The sequence below is a fragment of the Eschrichtius robustus genome, chromosome 20 (genome assembly GCF_028021215.1).
Source record: "Eschrichtius robustus isolate mEscRob2 chromosome 20, mEscRob2.pri, whole genome shotgun sequence".
Taxonomy (NCBI): domain Eukaryota; kingdom Metazoa; phylum Chordata; class Mammalia; order Artiodactyla; family Eschrichtiidae; genus Eschrichtius; species Eschrichtius robustus.
In genome coordinates, this window is record NC_090843.1 from 27533641 (window position 1) to 27546984 (window position 13344).

At 40.1% G+C, this 13344-nt stretch overlaps 1 protein-coding gene across 1 annotated transcript in view; it reads right to left on the bottom strand.

Moving 5' to 3' along the window:
* CA10 (carbonic anhydrase 10) overlaps nt 1-13344 on the bottom strand; it is a 581255-nt gene that overhangs the window by 95348 nt on the left and 472563 nt on the right. The window contains exon 4 of the mRNA XM_068530438.1: nt 10169-10354. Coding sequence (XP_068386539.1) covers nt 10169-10354 — 186 coding nt within the window. The remainder of the gene's footprint in view (nt 1-10168; nt 10355-13344) is intronic.

Consider the following 13344-nt stretch of genomic DNA (forward strand, 5'->3'; position numbering starts at 1 on the left):
GGGATTTGATATAATTACAATTTTTATTTAGAAAATGTTAAATCCCAAAGTAAGAGTCAGGAAACTTGGGTTCTGGTCCTAAAATTCTGCCACTGAATCTTGGTGACTCGGGCAGGTCTCTTGCCCTTCCTGGCTCTAATTTTCTCTTTGTATGTAAGTGGGTGGGAAGAAATGACCTCAGTGGGGCCTCTAACACTGATACTTTAGATGGAGGGTTTGCGCAGACTTCTTTCTAATAGCAGGTCGGTATCTTGAAGTGGAGATGTGATCTTTGGAGGAAACTCTACAAAACTTTTTTAATTAAGTTTTTCTTAAAGATCTTACTTTATTATTTATTTCTTTATTATATTTATTTTTGGCTGTGTCTGGTCTTAGTTGCAGCACATGTGATCTTCACTGAGGCATGCGGGATCTTTCGATGTGGCACGGGCTCTTTGTTGCAGTGTTCAGGCTTCTCTCTAGTTGTAGCCTGCGGGCTCCAGGGTGCGTGGGTTCTGTAGTTGTATCACGTGGGTTTCAGAGCATGTGGGCTCTGTAGTTTGCAGCACACAGGCTCTCTAGTTGAGGATCGCGAGCCAGTAGTTGTGGTGAGCAAGCTTATTTGCCCGGCGGCATGTGGGATCTTATTTCCCTGACCAGGGATCGAACCTGCATCCCCTGCATTGTAAAGCGGATTCTTTACCACTGGGCCACCAGGGAAGTCCCGGAAACTCTAGAAATTTTAATGAACATTGACGTGGTCAGATTAGTAGTGAACAAGTCATTTTTTACTTTACATTTTCTTTTCCAATTGACTTTATTACTGTAGCTTTGGAAATGGATAAAAAATGTACCGCTAATCATTTCAATGGTACCAGCTTAACTGTTCACCAGTTGCTGGTTCACAGAAGTGTTAGAAGCAGTACCCATCCTCTAATTGCAGTGTCACTGGTTACTAAATAAAAGAAGATCCCATTCAACACTTGTAGAGTCATAACAGTGATGATCTCTATGATGACAGTTAGGTTCTACTGACCCCTGATCAAGTCCCAGTTAATGACTGTCTTTAATATTGTCTTTGTAAAATCTAGAAACAATAAATGCTGGAGAGAGTGTGGAGAAAAGGGAACCCTCTTGCACTGTTGGTGGGAATGTAAATTGATACAGACACTATGGAGAACAGTATGGAGGTTCCTTAAAAAACGAAAAATAGAACTACCATACGACCCAGCAATCCCACTACTGGGCATATACCCTGAGAAAACCATAGTTCAAAAAGAGTCATGTACCAAAATGTCCATTGCAGCTCTATTTACAATAGCCAGGACATGGAAGCAACCTAAGTGTCCATCATCAGATGAATGGATAAAGAAGATGTGGCACATATATACAATGGAATATTACTCAGCCATAAAAAGAAACGAAATTGATTTATTTGTCGTGAGGTGGATGGAGTTAGAGTCTGTCATACAGAATGAAGTAAGTCAGAAAGAGAAAAACAAATACAGTATGCTAACACATATATATGGAATCTAAGGGAAAAAAAAAAAAAGGTCATGAAGAACCTAGTGGTAAGACGGGAATAAAGACACAGACCTACTAGATAATGGACTTGAGGATATGGGGAGGGGGAAGGGTAAGCTGTGACAAAGTGAGAGAGTGGCATGGACACATATACACTACCAAACATAAAATAGATAGCTAGTGGGAAGCAGCCGCATAGCACAAGGAGGTCAGCTCGGTGCTCTGTGATCACCTAGAGGGGTGGGATAGGGAGGGTGGGAGGGAGGGAGATGCAAGAGGGAAGAGATATGGGAACATATGTATATGTATTACTGATTCACTTTGTTATAAAGCAGAAACTAACACACCATTGTAAAGCAATTATACTCCAATAAAGATGTTAAAAAAAAATATTGTCATTGTAATATAACACCTCCCTCCCTGCTTTAGACGGACACCAAGGGGGGAGATAAAAATCAAGTAAAGGAAGATGGTGGTTGTCATAATGCCACCCTGGCAGGACCAGATCAGAGTTATGATACAGGTTGGGATGGAATCAATGGGATAATGAACTGATCTCAACAATTTGTCTTCAAATGCAATTACTGCTCTCTTAGGCAGCCCCAAAGTGTTCATCTAAAATGGCAATCCAGGAAGCTGCTGACTGGACTGGGCTGTCCTTTCCCAGAAGTAAGTATAAAAATGTCCAAAGGGAAAAGTGCCTATCCTTAGATCACAGTCATCATCTTCTTGATAGTATCATCATAATCTGCTCTACCACTGGGCTTCTGACCTCTGTTTGCTTTACTTCTTAAAGGTCAGTTTGTTCACTCTGGGTGGGACTCGTTCCTGGAATCCAGAGCTTTGGCTTCTAGCATTGGCAAAGACAAGTTCCCTGGTCTGATCCTGGGAGTAATTCCAGGGCTGAAATGAGGAATCTAAATGAATTTTTCTAGCACACCAGTTATCAATTGTTCCATTACTCCTCCCAGGTACACTGAAAATTCACTTACCTTTTATTTGTAAATAATTTGACATTAACACTTAGATCTTCTGTTAATAATGCCATTGACTTTATTAGGTTTGTCATTATGACAACAGAATTTAATTTATGATATATTGGGCATAATTTAGACTCTCTGAAAGCTACAGTCTTTTAAATGATATTCATTTACTCATTCAATCTACCAAGTGCCTATCACATGTATGTGATATTAAAAGACACAACCTACTCTGTGGCTGCAGGGAGTTAACAGTCTGTTTGGGAATATGGGGTCTTCCACTAGATTGAAGGCTCCTGAAAGGCAGGCCCTGCAGCCTACAGATCTTTGAATTTCCCCACTGGATTAGGGCCCAGAGTAGGTGAACATTGATTATTTTGGGGTTTATGTATAAACCTTAGCCTATGGTAAGCAATGTTATGTATCAGAAGACCTGAATTAAATCCAACCTCAATCACTTATTGTCAGGATGGTCTTGGGCCTTAGTTTCCCCAGGTATAAAGGGGATAATATTAAGGGTAACCTCACTGAGCTAGTGTTTAGTGATTAAATCAGAGAATTTATGTCAATGTGCTTTGGAATTCATTCAAAGTAAAAGCCAAAGTCCATACAAAATCCATGCAGAGGTGATGATCTGCAGCAGCTCCCGGCCCTACTCTTCTCTCTCTGACCTCTCACACTTGATCACTTACACGTGAGCTCCTGGTCTTCCTAGAACACTCAAGCTTTCTCCCACTTCAAAGCTATGGAATTGGTTGTTGCCTCTGCCTAGAATGTCCTTTCCCTAGACATCCCCATGGCAACCTCACAAATGTCATGTTCTCAACAAGGTCTACACTGACCACCATATTTACACTTGTAACTCACTACCTCCACTCCTCATCCTCTGACCCCCCCTACTCTGATCTATTTCTTTTCCCATAGCATTTATCATACTTACCATAGAAATTTACTCATTTATTATGTCTATTATTTATTATTTGTCTATCCCCACTAGACTTAATTACCTTACAGGCAGGATTTTTACCAGTTTAATTCACTGTAGCACATGGTAGGCTCTCAATTAATATTTGTTAACTAAATGAAAGAATGAAAGTAAATCACAAAGCATGTAAACAGTGACTGGGTATTAGCAGTGAGATTCTGTAGCCACCTATGGGTGTGACTGAATAAGTTCTGGATTACACTGCACAGTAATTGATTCAAGTCTGTGCCTTGTCCCTCCAATGGATATAAAATTCCTCCAAGGTGACACTTAATTGTTCAATCCCTTTCTGTTCTTTACCACATTTAGAATAGGGCTAGGTTAGTACCTCGTCTCAAAGCATACCTCTTTCTCAGAGAAAGCCCAGAACTTCTCTTAGTGGTTACTGTGAAGTAAATCACTCTTCCTTTCTTCCAGTTTCTAATGGAATTTGATGCTTTGGACAGCCTTTATTAAAACACTTGAATTTAAATGAGGCTATATATAATAATCCCTATATAGTCAATGAATGCAACACTCCCAAAATTCCAGGGAAAAAAGCCTATAAATTTCCAATTCCTAAAACACCAATAGTAGATTAAGTTATTTATTCAGTGATTGAATGATTAATTCCACAAACATCAATTAAGAAACACCTAATGTATGTTAGGCACTGTGCTAGATGCATGATGTACAAAGATGAATAGCAAAAAATCTCTGTCCTTGAGGGGATTACCAAGATTATTTATTCCTTAATTCAGCAAACATTTATTGACTCTGCTGTCATGTGCCAATGTACTAGGTTCTGAAATACATTAATGATCAAGATAAAATTCCTATCAACAAGAAATGTGGTTCCAGAAGTGAGAGTAAACAGTTATAAAATCTATAGCGATGGGTAATTTAATCGATTGGGGTCAGCAAAATTTTTCTCTAAAAGGCCAGGTAGTAAATATTTTGGCTTTTGCAAGCCACATATGGTCTCTGTTGCATATTCTGCTCTTTAAAAAACATCCTTTAAAAATGTAAACCATCCTTAGCTCCTTGGCTGAATTTGGCCTACAGTCTACAGTTTGTGGACTCCTGTAGTAAATGAATATACAGGATTCTCTGGAAATCAAAAGGAGGCAGCAACACTTTACTGGTTGGGAGGAGGGACGGGGACTTGGAAAGCAAAACAAGGTTGGCTGTGCTGGATATAGGGGGAGGAAGATGGAGCTAGAAATCAGGGTAGAGGGAACAGCTTTCCCATGGCACTTAAGTAGCTCTTCTATGTGTATTACTCGTGTATCTGTTATTTTTGAATATCCCAATTCTCATTCCCCCTCAAATCCCCAGTTGTGCCAATGGAGCATCTCTACCAGGAGGTCCCAGCCTCCTGCAAGGTACTAATTAGATTTCTGGAGTACCTCCTCCCAAAACCATTCAGTGCCTCATGGGGCCCTGGTTCTCAGTCATGTGTTCCTCAGCACTTTCATATCTTTGCACACTTCAGGACGATTTGGTGTTAGTTGCTTATTCCTACAAATTTGTGTTACTTTGGTGAAACCGGTCTCTCAGAGATGCAAATAACTGATTCCTTGAAGAGGACAAGGCCTGCAGTTTCTGTTGTTTAGTCTCAGTTGTTTGCACTGAGATAATTGTTTTCTCTATTCTGATTCAGAGCCACTAAAAATACATATATTCTACATGGGACTTTTATTTCCCCTTTTAATTAAACAAATCTTATCTACATAGCAACAGCTATGGACTTTTTCCTCCCTCAAATGTGTTTGAACAGAATCAAGATTCAAGAGGCTGAGACTTGAAAGGTTCATGTATTTCTACCCAGCCTTCATAGGGAGCAGCAACTGTGTCAGGTCACACAGCTGTTCATCCATCCTCTCCTTAATACAATCCAGAGAGAGTTATTTCATAGTTCCCTTTCCAGAACAATCCTCAAGTATAACCCATATTATGTTGTATTATAAACATATGTAAGCCTCAATAGACTGTATGCTTCTCTGGGCAGGACCTGGGTTTTGAGCTCAGCACACAGCAGGAGCACACTAGCTATGTGAAGAGTGGATAAAATAAACAGGAGGATCTGGCCACAGGTATTCCATGAAGTGGCTAGTGCAATTCTCAGTGTACCCCCTTAACCCTTTGAAGTGAAGAACTTAAGGAAGGTTTTCAAAATGAATACTTCCAATTTCCCCAAATAAGAAAGATTCTTCTTATCTAAACTCACTACTGCAACTTAATCCACGGACATGATTCTTTTCAAATATTATCTTTTTCCTGGTTAATGTATTTTTTCTTTTCATTAATACCCTACTTTGTATTGGACATTAATCTAACCACTCAGACATGATTAGCAAGCTAGATGTCTTACTTATTAAAAATGGTTAATTTTCCCATCTTAAAAAAATGGAGACGTTTGAATCTCTGAATATGCTCATTTATCACCAATCCCCGACAATGCATCCAGGAGTTCTTGTGTAGGACATGAATAATTTTTATAAAAACACAGCTGCTGACAGTGTTGTACATCCACACAGCTTTATAAAACAAAGCAAATGATGACCATCAATTACAATAACCTCACTAGACAAGACTGCAATTAATCTACAGCTCTTCAGATAACGACTGCTGCACTGCGCCAAGGAAAATGCTCGGCATTAACTGGCTTATCGTGATCAGCAATAATAGATGGGGCAGATGGCAATGCGATTATTCATTGTCAACACAATAAACAAATGCTTTGCTGCCGAAGTGTTTACCTAGGTCCTCTCAGAGGATAGCTCAAAATAGAGAACAAAGGCAGCTCTGAAAATAGCTCAAACTAAAAATAAACAGTTAATCTATGGATGAAATATACTTACTTAACTGGGGCTAACCCTCAGTAGAAAGCAACTGGAAAATATTTTCCCTAAGGAAATCATGGGTTGGGTAGAGTTTTGGCATTATAAGGTACAGTAAAGCCCATAGCTCACTTGCTTCTTAGGATGAGTCACTTTTATGAAGTCCTCAAATTCCATTCCATGATAATAATTCCAGTGATGAGAATTCATTGTTTTCAGAGGCAGACTCATTCCATAGATAGATAGCTCTCATTGTTAGAACATATATTTAGCTGACTGCCATCTCTCTGGAATTTTGGACAATTGACCCTATGTTTTCCCCTCATCCCACATAGAAGATGTTAAACTCTTCTTGCTCACTAAAGCCTTTTATTTATTTTTATTAATTAATTAATGAATTAATTTTTATTATTTTTTTAAACATCTTTATTGGAGTATAATTGCTTTACAATGTTGTGTTAGTTTCTGCTGTATAACAAAGTGAATCAGTTATATGTATACATATATCTCCATATCCTCTCCCTCCCACCCTCCCTATCCCACTCCTCTGGGTGGTCACAGACCACCACCAAGCTGACCTCGCAGGGCTAAATGCAAGCATACCTTGTTTTGTTGCACTTTGTTGTACTGTGCAGATACTGTGTTCTTTACAAATTAAAGGTTTGCAGCCACCCTGCATTGAGCAAGTCTATTAGTGCCATTTTTCCAATAGCATTTACTCGCTTGTGTCTCTGTGTCATATTTTGGTAATTCTCACAATATTTCAAACTTTTTCATTATTATTATATTTGTTAAGGTGATCTGTGATCAGTTCTTTGATGTTACTACTGTGACTCACTGAAGACTCAGATGATGGTTAGCATTTTTAGCAATAAAGTATTTTTAAATTAAGGTATGCACAATGTTTTTTTAGGCATAGTGCTATTGCACACTTACTGTAGTATAGTGTAAACATAACTTTTATATGCACTGGGAAATAAAATTCACGTGACTTGCTTTATTGTGATCTTCGCTTTATTGCAGTGGTCTGGAACCTGCAATATCTTTGAGGTATCTCAAAAATCAATGCCTATCCAACTCTTTCCACATGACATGTTTTGGTGCTTTCAACATTCTGGTTTTTTGCACCTAAACCCACACCAGTTTTTAGACCACTCATACTCAGGGGCTCAGAAAGAAATGTGATATATCTGATGTGGTGTACTCAGGGCAAAGTGTAACTATTTGTGCTGAGACTGAATGTCAATCTTGCCTTGGAGCAGGGGATGTGTGTGTGGCTGCTCTGCTTGGGAAGCTGTTCTCCAAATACCATTAGTCTAGATAGCACCCCAGCTTTGCCATGTCCAGGGGGCAATTACTTCGGGTGCGTCTTTTAAAATTTTTGTGCAGGATGGCTTTGTTGATTAAGTCCTCCTTCTCTAGAAAACTGAGATAATTCAGGCAGAACCTGAGCTGAAATTGACACAGTGGTAACTAACCAAATTCTCTCGCAAAAATTTTTACAAATGCACATTCCTAGACCCCTTCTCTGGAGACTAATTCAGCTTCTTCCGGAGAAGGATTCAAATGTAAATATTTTGGCAATTTTCCCCAGTTAATTCTAATTCGCAACTCTGTTTAAATGCTTTTTTCATTGAGAACACTTAATAATGTACTACTGATGGAGTGCTTCACAAACCTAATATTCATACTCTCCTGGGAGCTTTAAAAATGCAGGTTCTTTGGAGCAGCTGATACTTGTGGTCCGGAGTAGGTCTAGGAAAATTAATACATCAAGATCAAATTGTTATATGTTTCCCTTAAGGGTTTTGGAAGCCCTCATTTACTCCAAAATTGTAGTTTATATACAAGTTACAAAGCACCCTTATTACATATTGAAGAAACAAGCAACTTTAAGAAATTCTACAATGTAAAGATTTTAGCCTGGTAACCATCTATATTTTTTCACTCATTCATTTAATAAATTCATTCACAAATTCATTTTTATTCTGAGACAATATTGTGATAGGCACTGGAATTTAAATTTCAGTAGGGGAGAAAAACAAAGAAATAACAGCAAATAAATGTCAGTCAACAAAGAAAATGAATACAAATCTTAAAATAACGTATTTAAAAAGGAAGAGTTTATCTAATTTTAAATAGTCTCTAATTCAGACTGGCAGTCCCCAGTCATTCTCAGTTCATGAGTTTTTGCCCTGCTTTCATCATATTCCCTGCTATATGTTAGTTCAGGATCTCTAACTCTTCAGAATTTCCCATTACATTCTCATGTCCCTTTGGCAGGCATCCCTAATCATTCCTAGCTTTTTTTTCCTGACAGATTCAGGAAGGAGACTCATATTCCTGCTCAACCCGGTCCTCTATGCAGCCATTATTAATAGACCACAGATGAAATCCACGTGCAGCTTCCCCCATGCACAGTGCCTTGACACACCTTGGTGACTTTGCTGTTCCTTGTTTCCTGCTTTATCTTTGTTGTCTATCAACTATTGAGTACTTCTAGTGATCCTTACATATTTAATCCCACTTAATTTTCAAAACAACCTGGAGAGGTATATAAACTCAGCCTTAGAAGGATCAAGTAACCATCTCAAGGTCACACAATTACTGTGTATCACAGCAGGAGGTACAAACTCAGGTTCTTTGATGCCAAAGCTGATGCTCTTAAACTTGTTCTGCATTGCTTCTCTTCTCAGCCCAGTTCAAAGGGCACCTCCTCTGTGAAACTTCTCCTGCACACTTCAAGGAAAATTTGTCACTTCTTCCTTAGAGATGGCCAAGGTCTTTGTACATCTCCATTACAGCATGGCATTATACTTTAATGATTTGAATATAGTATTCTTTGAGCTCCTCTGTGGTAGGAACTATGTCTTTACATATATATATCTCCGTGTCCCTGGTAACTAGCACAGTGCCTAGGTAGGTTCTCAGTTGATGCATTTTGAATGATCATTAAAATCTGGCCACTGGACTCATTCAGCTGTGGATCTCTTTCTCAGTGTGTGGCCTTATTATATTTAAAACAATGCCAGGTTTAATCATGATCTTGATTAAAAATATTAAAAAGACCAAGCCAATAGTGAGATGCATACTTCTGTTATTTGAAAGCCTTCTTGACATCAGTTATTGAGGACTCCTAAACAGAAACCTAGCTACAAGATATTTAGCATATAAGGACACCTGACCTCTAGTTGATAACCACCCTCATGTGTAAGGGAGGTAAAAGAGGTCAAATTAACTACACCCTGCTTATCAAGTGTCATATGTCATAGCACACATGATATTTGTTTAAATTGTAGCTCTTGTCCTATAACTGAAGGTGTGGTTTGGCTCACTGATGTGGCCTGAGTTCTGTCTGGGTTGATGGTAGACACAGTGATACTCACCATTAATGGTGGCACATTCTGCAGAAACCCAGACTATGTAGTTCCCTGACATTTATTTCGCTATACGTAGTAGTTTTGTGCCAATAAGACCCATTCTGCCAGAAAGGAGAATTATGGAATCTATGCAAACATATGTGACATATAGGGAGCTGATTGCACAGATAGGTGTAAATGAAGATGTACATGTAAGGTGAGGGTTTAGGGTTGAAGTAATGATCTGGTGATATCTTAGGGCATTAGTCACAAGAGAGCTGCACCAATGTCTCAGGAGGAAATATCAAGTTTCACTGTGGTCTTCCCTGGAAAACACTGGAAGCTCATTATAAACTTCTATGTCAACTTGCAAAAGACAGATGGAGAAAGGAGGCACAGACCTTCTTATTTCATAGATACAAGAGCAGTCTTTCCATCTGTCATCACACCTTGGATATAAATAAGCACCAAATCTTATTAATTGGCACTTACCCGTAGTACTTCAATAACCTCACATACCTCCCCAGAGAAGGCTTGTCCGTTGAGGAGGTGCTCTGACCCTTGGCTATCTTCACTCCCAAAGTGTAGCCGGACCTCCTCCAGCCGGTGACTGTATGTCATGGGCCCTCCTGATACGTTGACCAAGTGATCCTTGTCCAGGCGCAGGGACACATGTCTTCCAGTGTTGTACATGGTCCCACTGACCTGCAAGGCAATGAGCAACAGGTCAAACAAGGTTCTCCTCCTTCCATTTCTCACAATTTCTCACTCAACCCAGCATGGTGCTTAGACCAATGCCTTTTGCTTCCTTTTGATAGGAAGACACTAGGCTAATTCCACATGTGGAGTAGGGAGTGACAGCCTCCCCAGAGAGCATTTCTGCCCTACCTGGAATCTATGGTACTTTCTGTGAGTCATAAGCCACATTATCATTTAGGAATCTGAGGTAGGAACTCAAAGGAAACCTCATCAACTGTGACTAATATTTTGCACGTTGCACTTATAAAGAATTAACTTGTCTTCTTACCATAAATATTTGGAATGTAAAGATGCTGTAAAAGTTAAAATCTCAGGTGTCAGAAATTGGAGAAAGCAGTTAGTAAGGATGAGATGATACAAAGGCCAAAAGAGAGACAAGTAAGCTAAAATAAGTGAATAAGAGCAAACCTTAGGGGGAGACTGAGGCTTATGTTTGTAGTCTCAAGCATTCAGTCTGGTGTGTCTTGGTTTAGGTCCTTCTCTCACCCCTGCAACTAGACACTGCAAAGAGTCAGAGCTCTGATACTTTCTTGCAGTTTGTGGCCTCAATGTTAAGTTAAAGAGATTCATATAAGCTTCCCATTTTACAGACTTCCTATTCCATCTTGCTTCAGCCCCTGCAAGCTGAACCTTACTGCTTGGGGTTTCTTTCCCTCCTTTTCTCTTGAACTTGATGCTCAGCTTCATTTTGTTGACTATGACCTTAGCACCTCTCAACACTTGATTCTAGAACACTGATTCCTACCTGTGAGTCTATTGCCTTAGTCTTCTGGGTTGACTTAGCTCTAGGGGCAGATTGAAAACTTAAGGGAGACTTTGAGTGGGTCTGGATGGAATGCTTCTGGGCTATGGATTGCTGAGCTACTTGGATTTTCTACCTGCTTACTCTGACTCCTTTGGGCCTAGCCCTAGGGATTCTTTAAGCTAACGGTCCCCCAAATTTTGGCACCAGGGGCCGGTTTCGTGGAAGACAATTTTTCCCACGGACTGGGAGGGTGGAGGTTTCAGGATGATTCAAGTGCATTACATTTATCGTGCAGTTTATTTTTATTATTATTACATTGTAATATATAATGAAATAATTATACAACTCACCATAATGCAGAATCAGTGGGAGTCCTGAGCTTGTTTTCACTTGCCACTCACAGATAGGATTTTGATATGAGTCTGCAAGCAATTGATTTATTATGGTCTCTGTGCAGTCAAACCTCTCTACTAATGATAATCTCTATTTGCAACCACTCCCCAGAGCTAGCATCACTGTCTCAGTTCCACCTCAGATCATCAGGCATTAGATTCTCATAAGGAGTGCACAACAAATATCCTTCACATGTGCAGTTCACAGTAGGGTTTGCACTCCTATGAGAATCTAATGCAGTGCTGATCTGACAGGAGGCAGAACTCAGGCGGTAATGTGAGTGATGGGGAGCAGCTGTAAATACAGATGAAGCTTTGCTCGCTCGCCTGCTGCTCCCCTCCTGCTCTGCAGCCTGGTTCCTAACAGGACACAGACCGGTACCGGTCCATGGCCCGGGGGTTGGAGACCCTTGCTTTAAGGGATTCATGTAACTTCTGACAACTTCATTAGATATGGTTTTCATATATTTGTTCTATAACATTAACCTTACCTGCCCCTCCACTTTTCTGGCACTAGACTTGTGAATGATCAGTTAGTTTAGTTCTGTAGATTTCTCACTGTGGCAGAGACAGCAGTGTTTACCAAAATACTCCACAGACTCACTATAGCACCATCTTGCTATAAGGTGGAGCCCATGTGCTGATGTTGGCCATGGTCTGTGAGGGGACATGACAAATGTCGTTTACAGGCTGAAACAGTGAAAAGCTTAAGTAAGATTCTCCAGTCTCTTTCTTCCCCTGCTTCATCAATCAAGGGGCAATATGGGAATTTGTAAATGTGATACAGCTACAAGATGGAGCCTGTGTCAGCCTAAGTCGCTGGCAGATTATGTGCAGGTTGCAAAAATGGCTAGAATTCTTCCACTCCTTGTAACTACACTACTTACAATGTGACCTTGTAGCCGGTCCCATCAAGATAGGGCCGTCTGTTTCTCTGCCTCTTGAATCTGAACTGGCCTTGTCACTTGCTTTGGCCAATAGCATGTAGTGGATACAACATGCTTATTCTGAGAGTTGGCGTCTAGAGGCCTTGCACGTGTCCTTACTCCTTTTTGGAAACTCGAAACCACCATGCAAACAAGCCTGGGCTAGCCTGCTGGAGGATGACCCAGAGTGAGGAGAACCATCCCAGGAGAAGCCATCCTAGGCTGGCCATTCCATGACTGATCCACCAGTTGACTGTCTTAGTCTGGCCTGCACCAGAAGAATTTCCCACAGACCATAGCTTCCCATATACTGCGGAGCTAAAAATTTGGTTGTTTTCAGTCCCTAAGCTTTGAGATAGTTTGTTATAGAGCAAAAGCTAACTGATATACTCTAAGTCAATCATCTTCTCTGTCATGTGACTCTGGAACTATCAACAGAAACTCTGGACAGTCTTTGTTGAGTAGCTGAACTAGAAAGTCACTTGGGGCTCAGACAGTCAGTCTGCTAATCAGCTGGAAAGTCATACCAGAACGAGAGAAGAAAGCAGCAGATATGCCAAGAGTGACAGAGGAAACCATGCAGAGAGAGAATTGGAGAGAATATCTACTTCACCTTCAGAAACCCTTTGCACCTCTTTGTTCCACTTCCTTCGTGAGGCCTGGGCTGTGCTTTCTCTGATACTTTACATCTTACAAAGGGATTTATTTTTTCTTAAGTTATCTATTTCTTGCAACCAAATGATCCCTATCAAAGACTCTACGCCTGTTCTCCAGTCTCAAATAAATGTATATTTAGTCAGTATGATATAATGAGAGCTTGTCTTCTTTTCTTGTCCCAATTTATGACTTTCTTTGCAGTAAAATGGTAGAGAT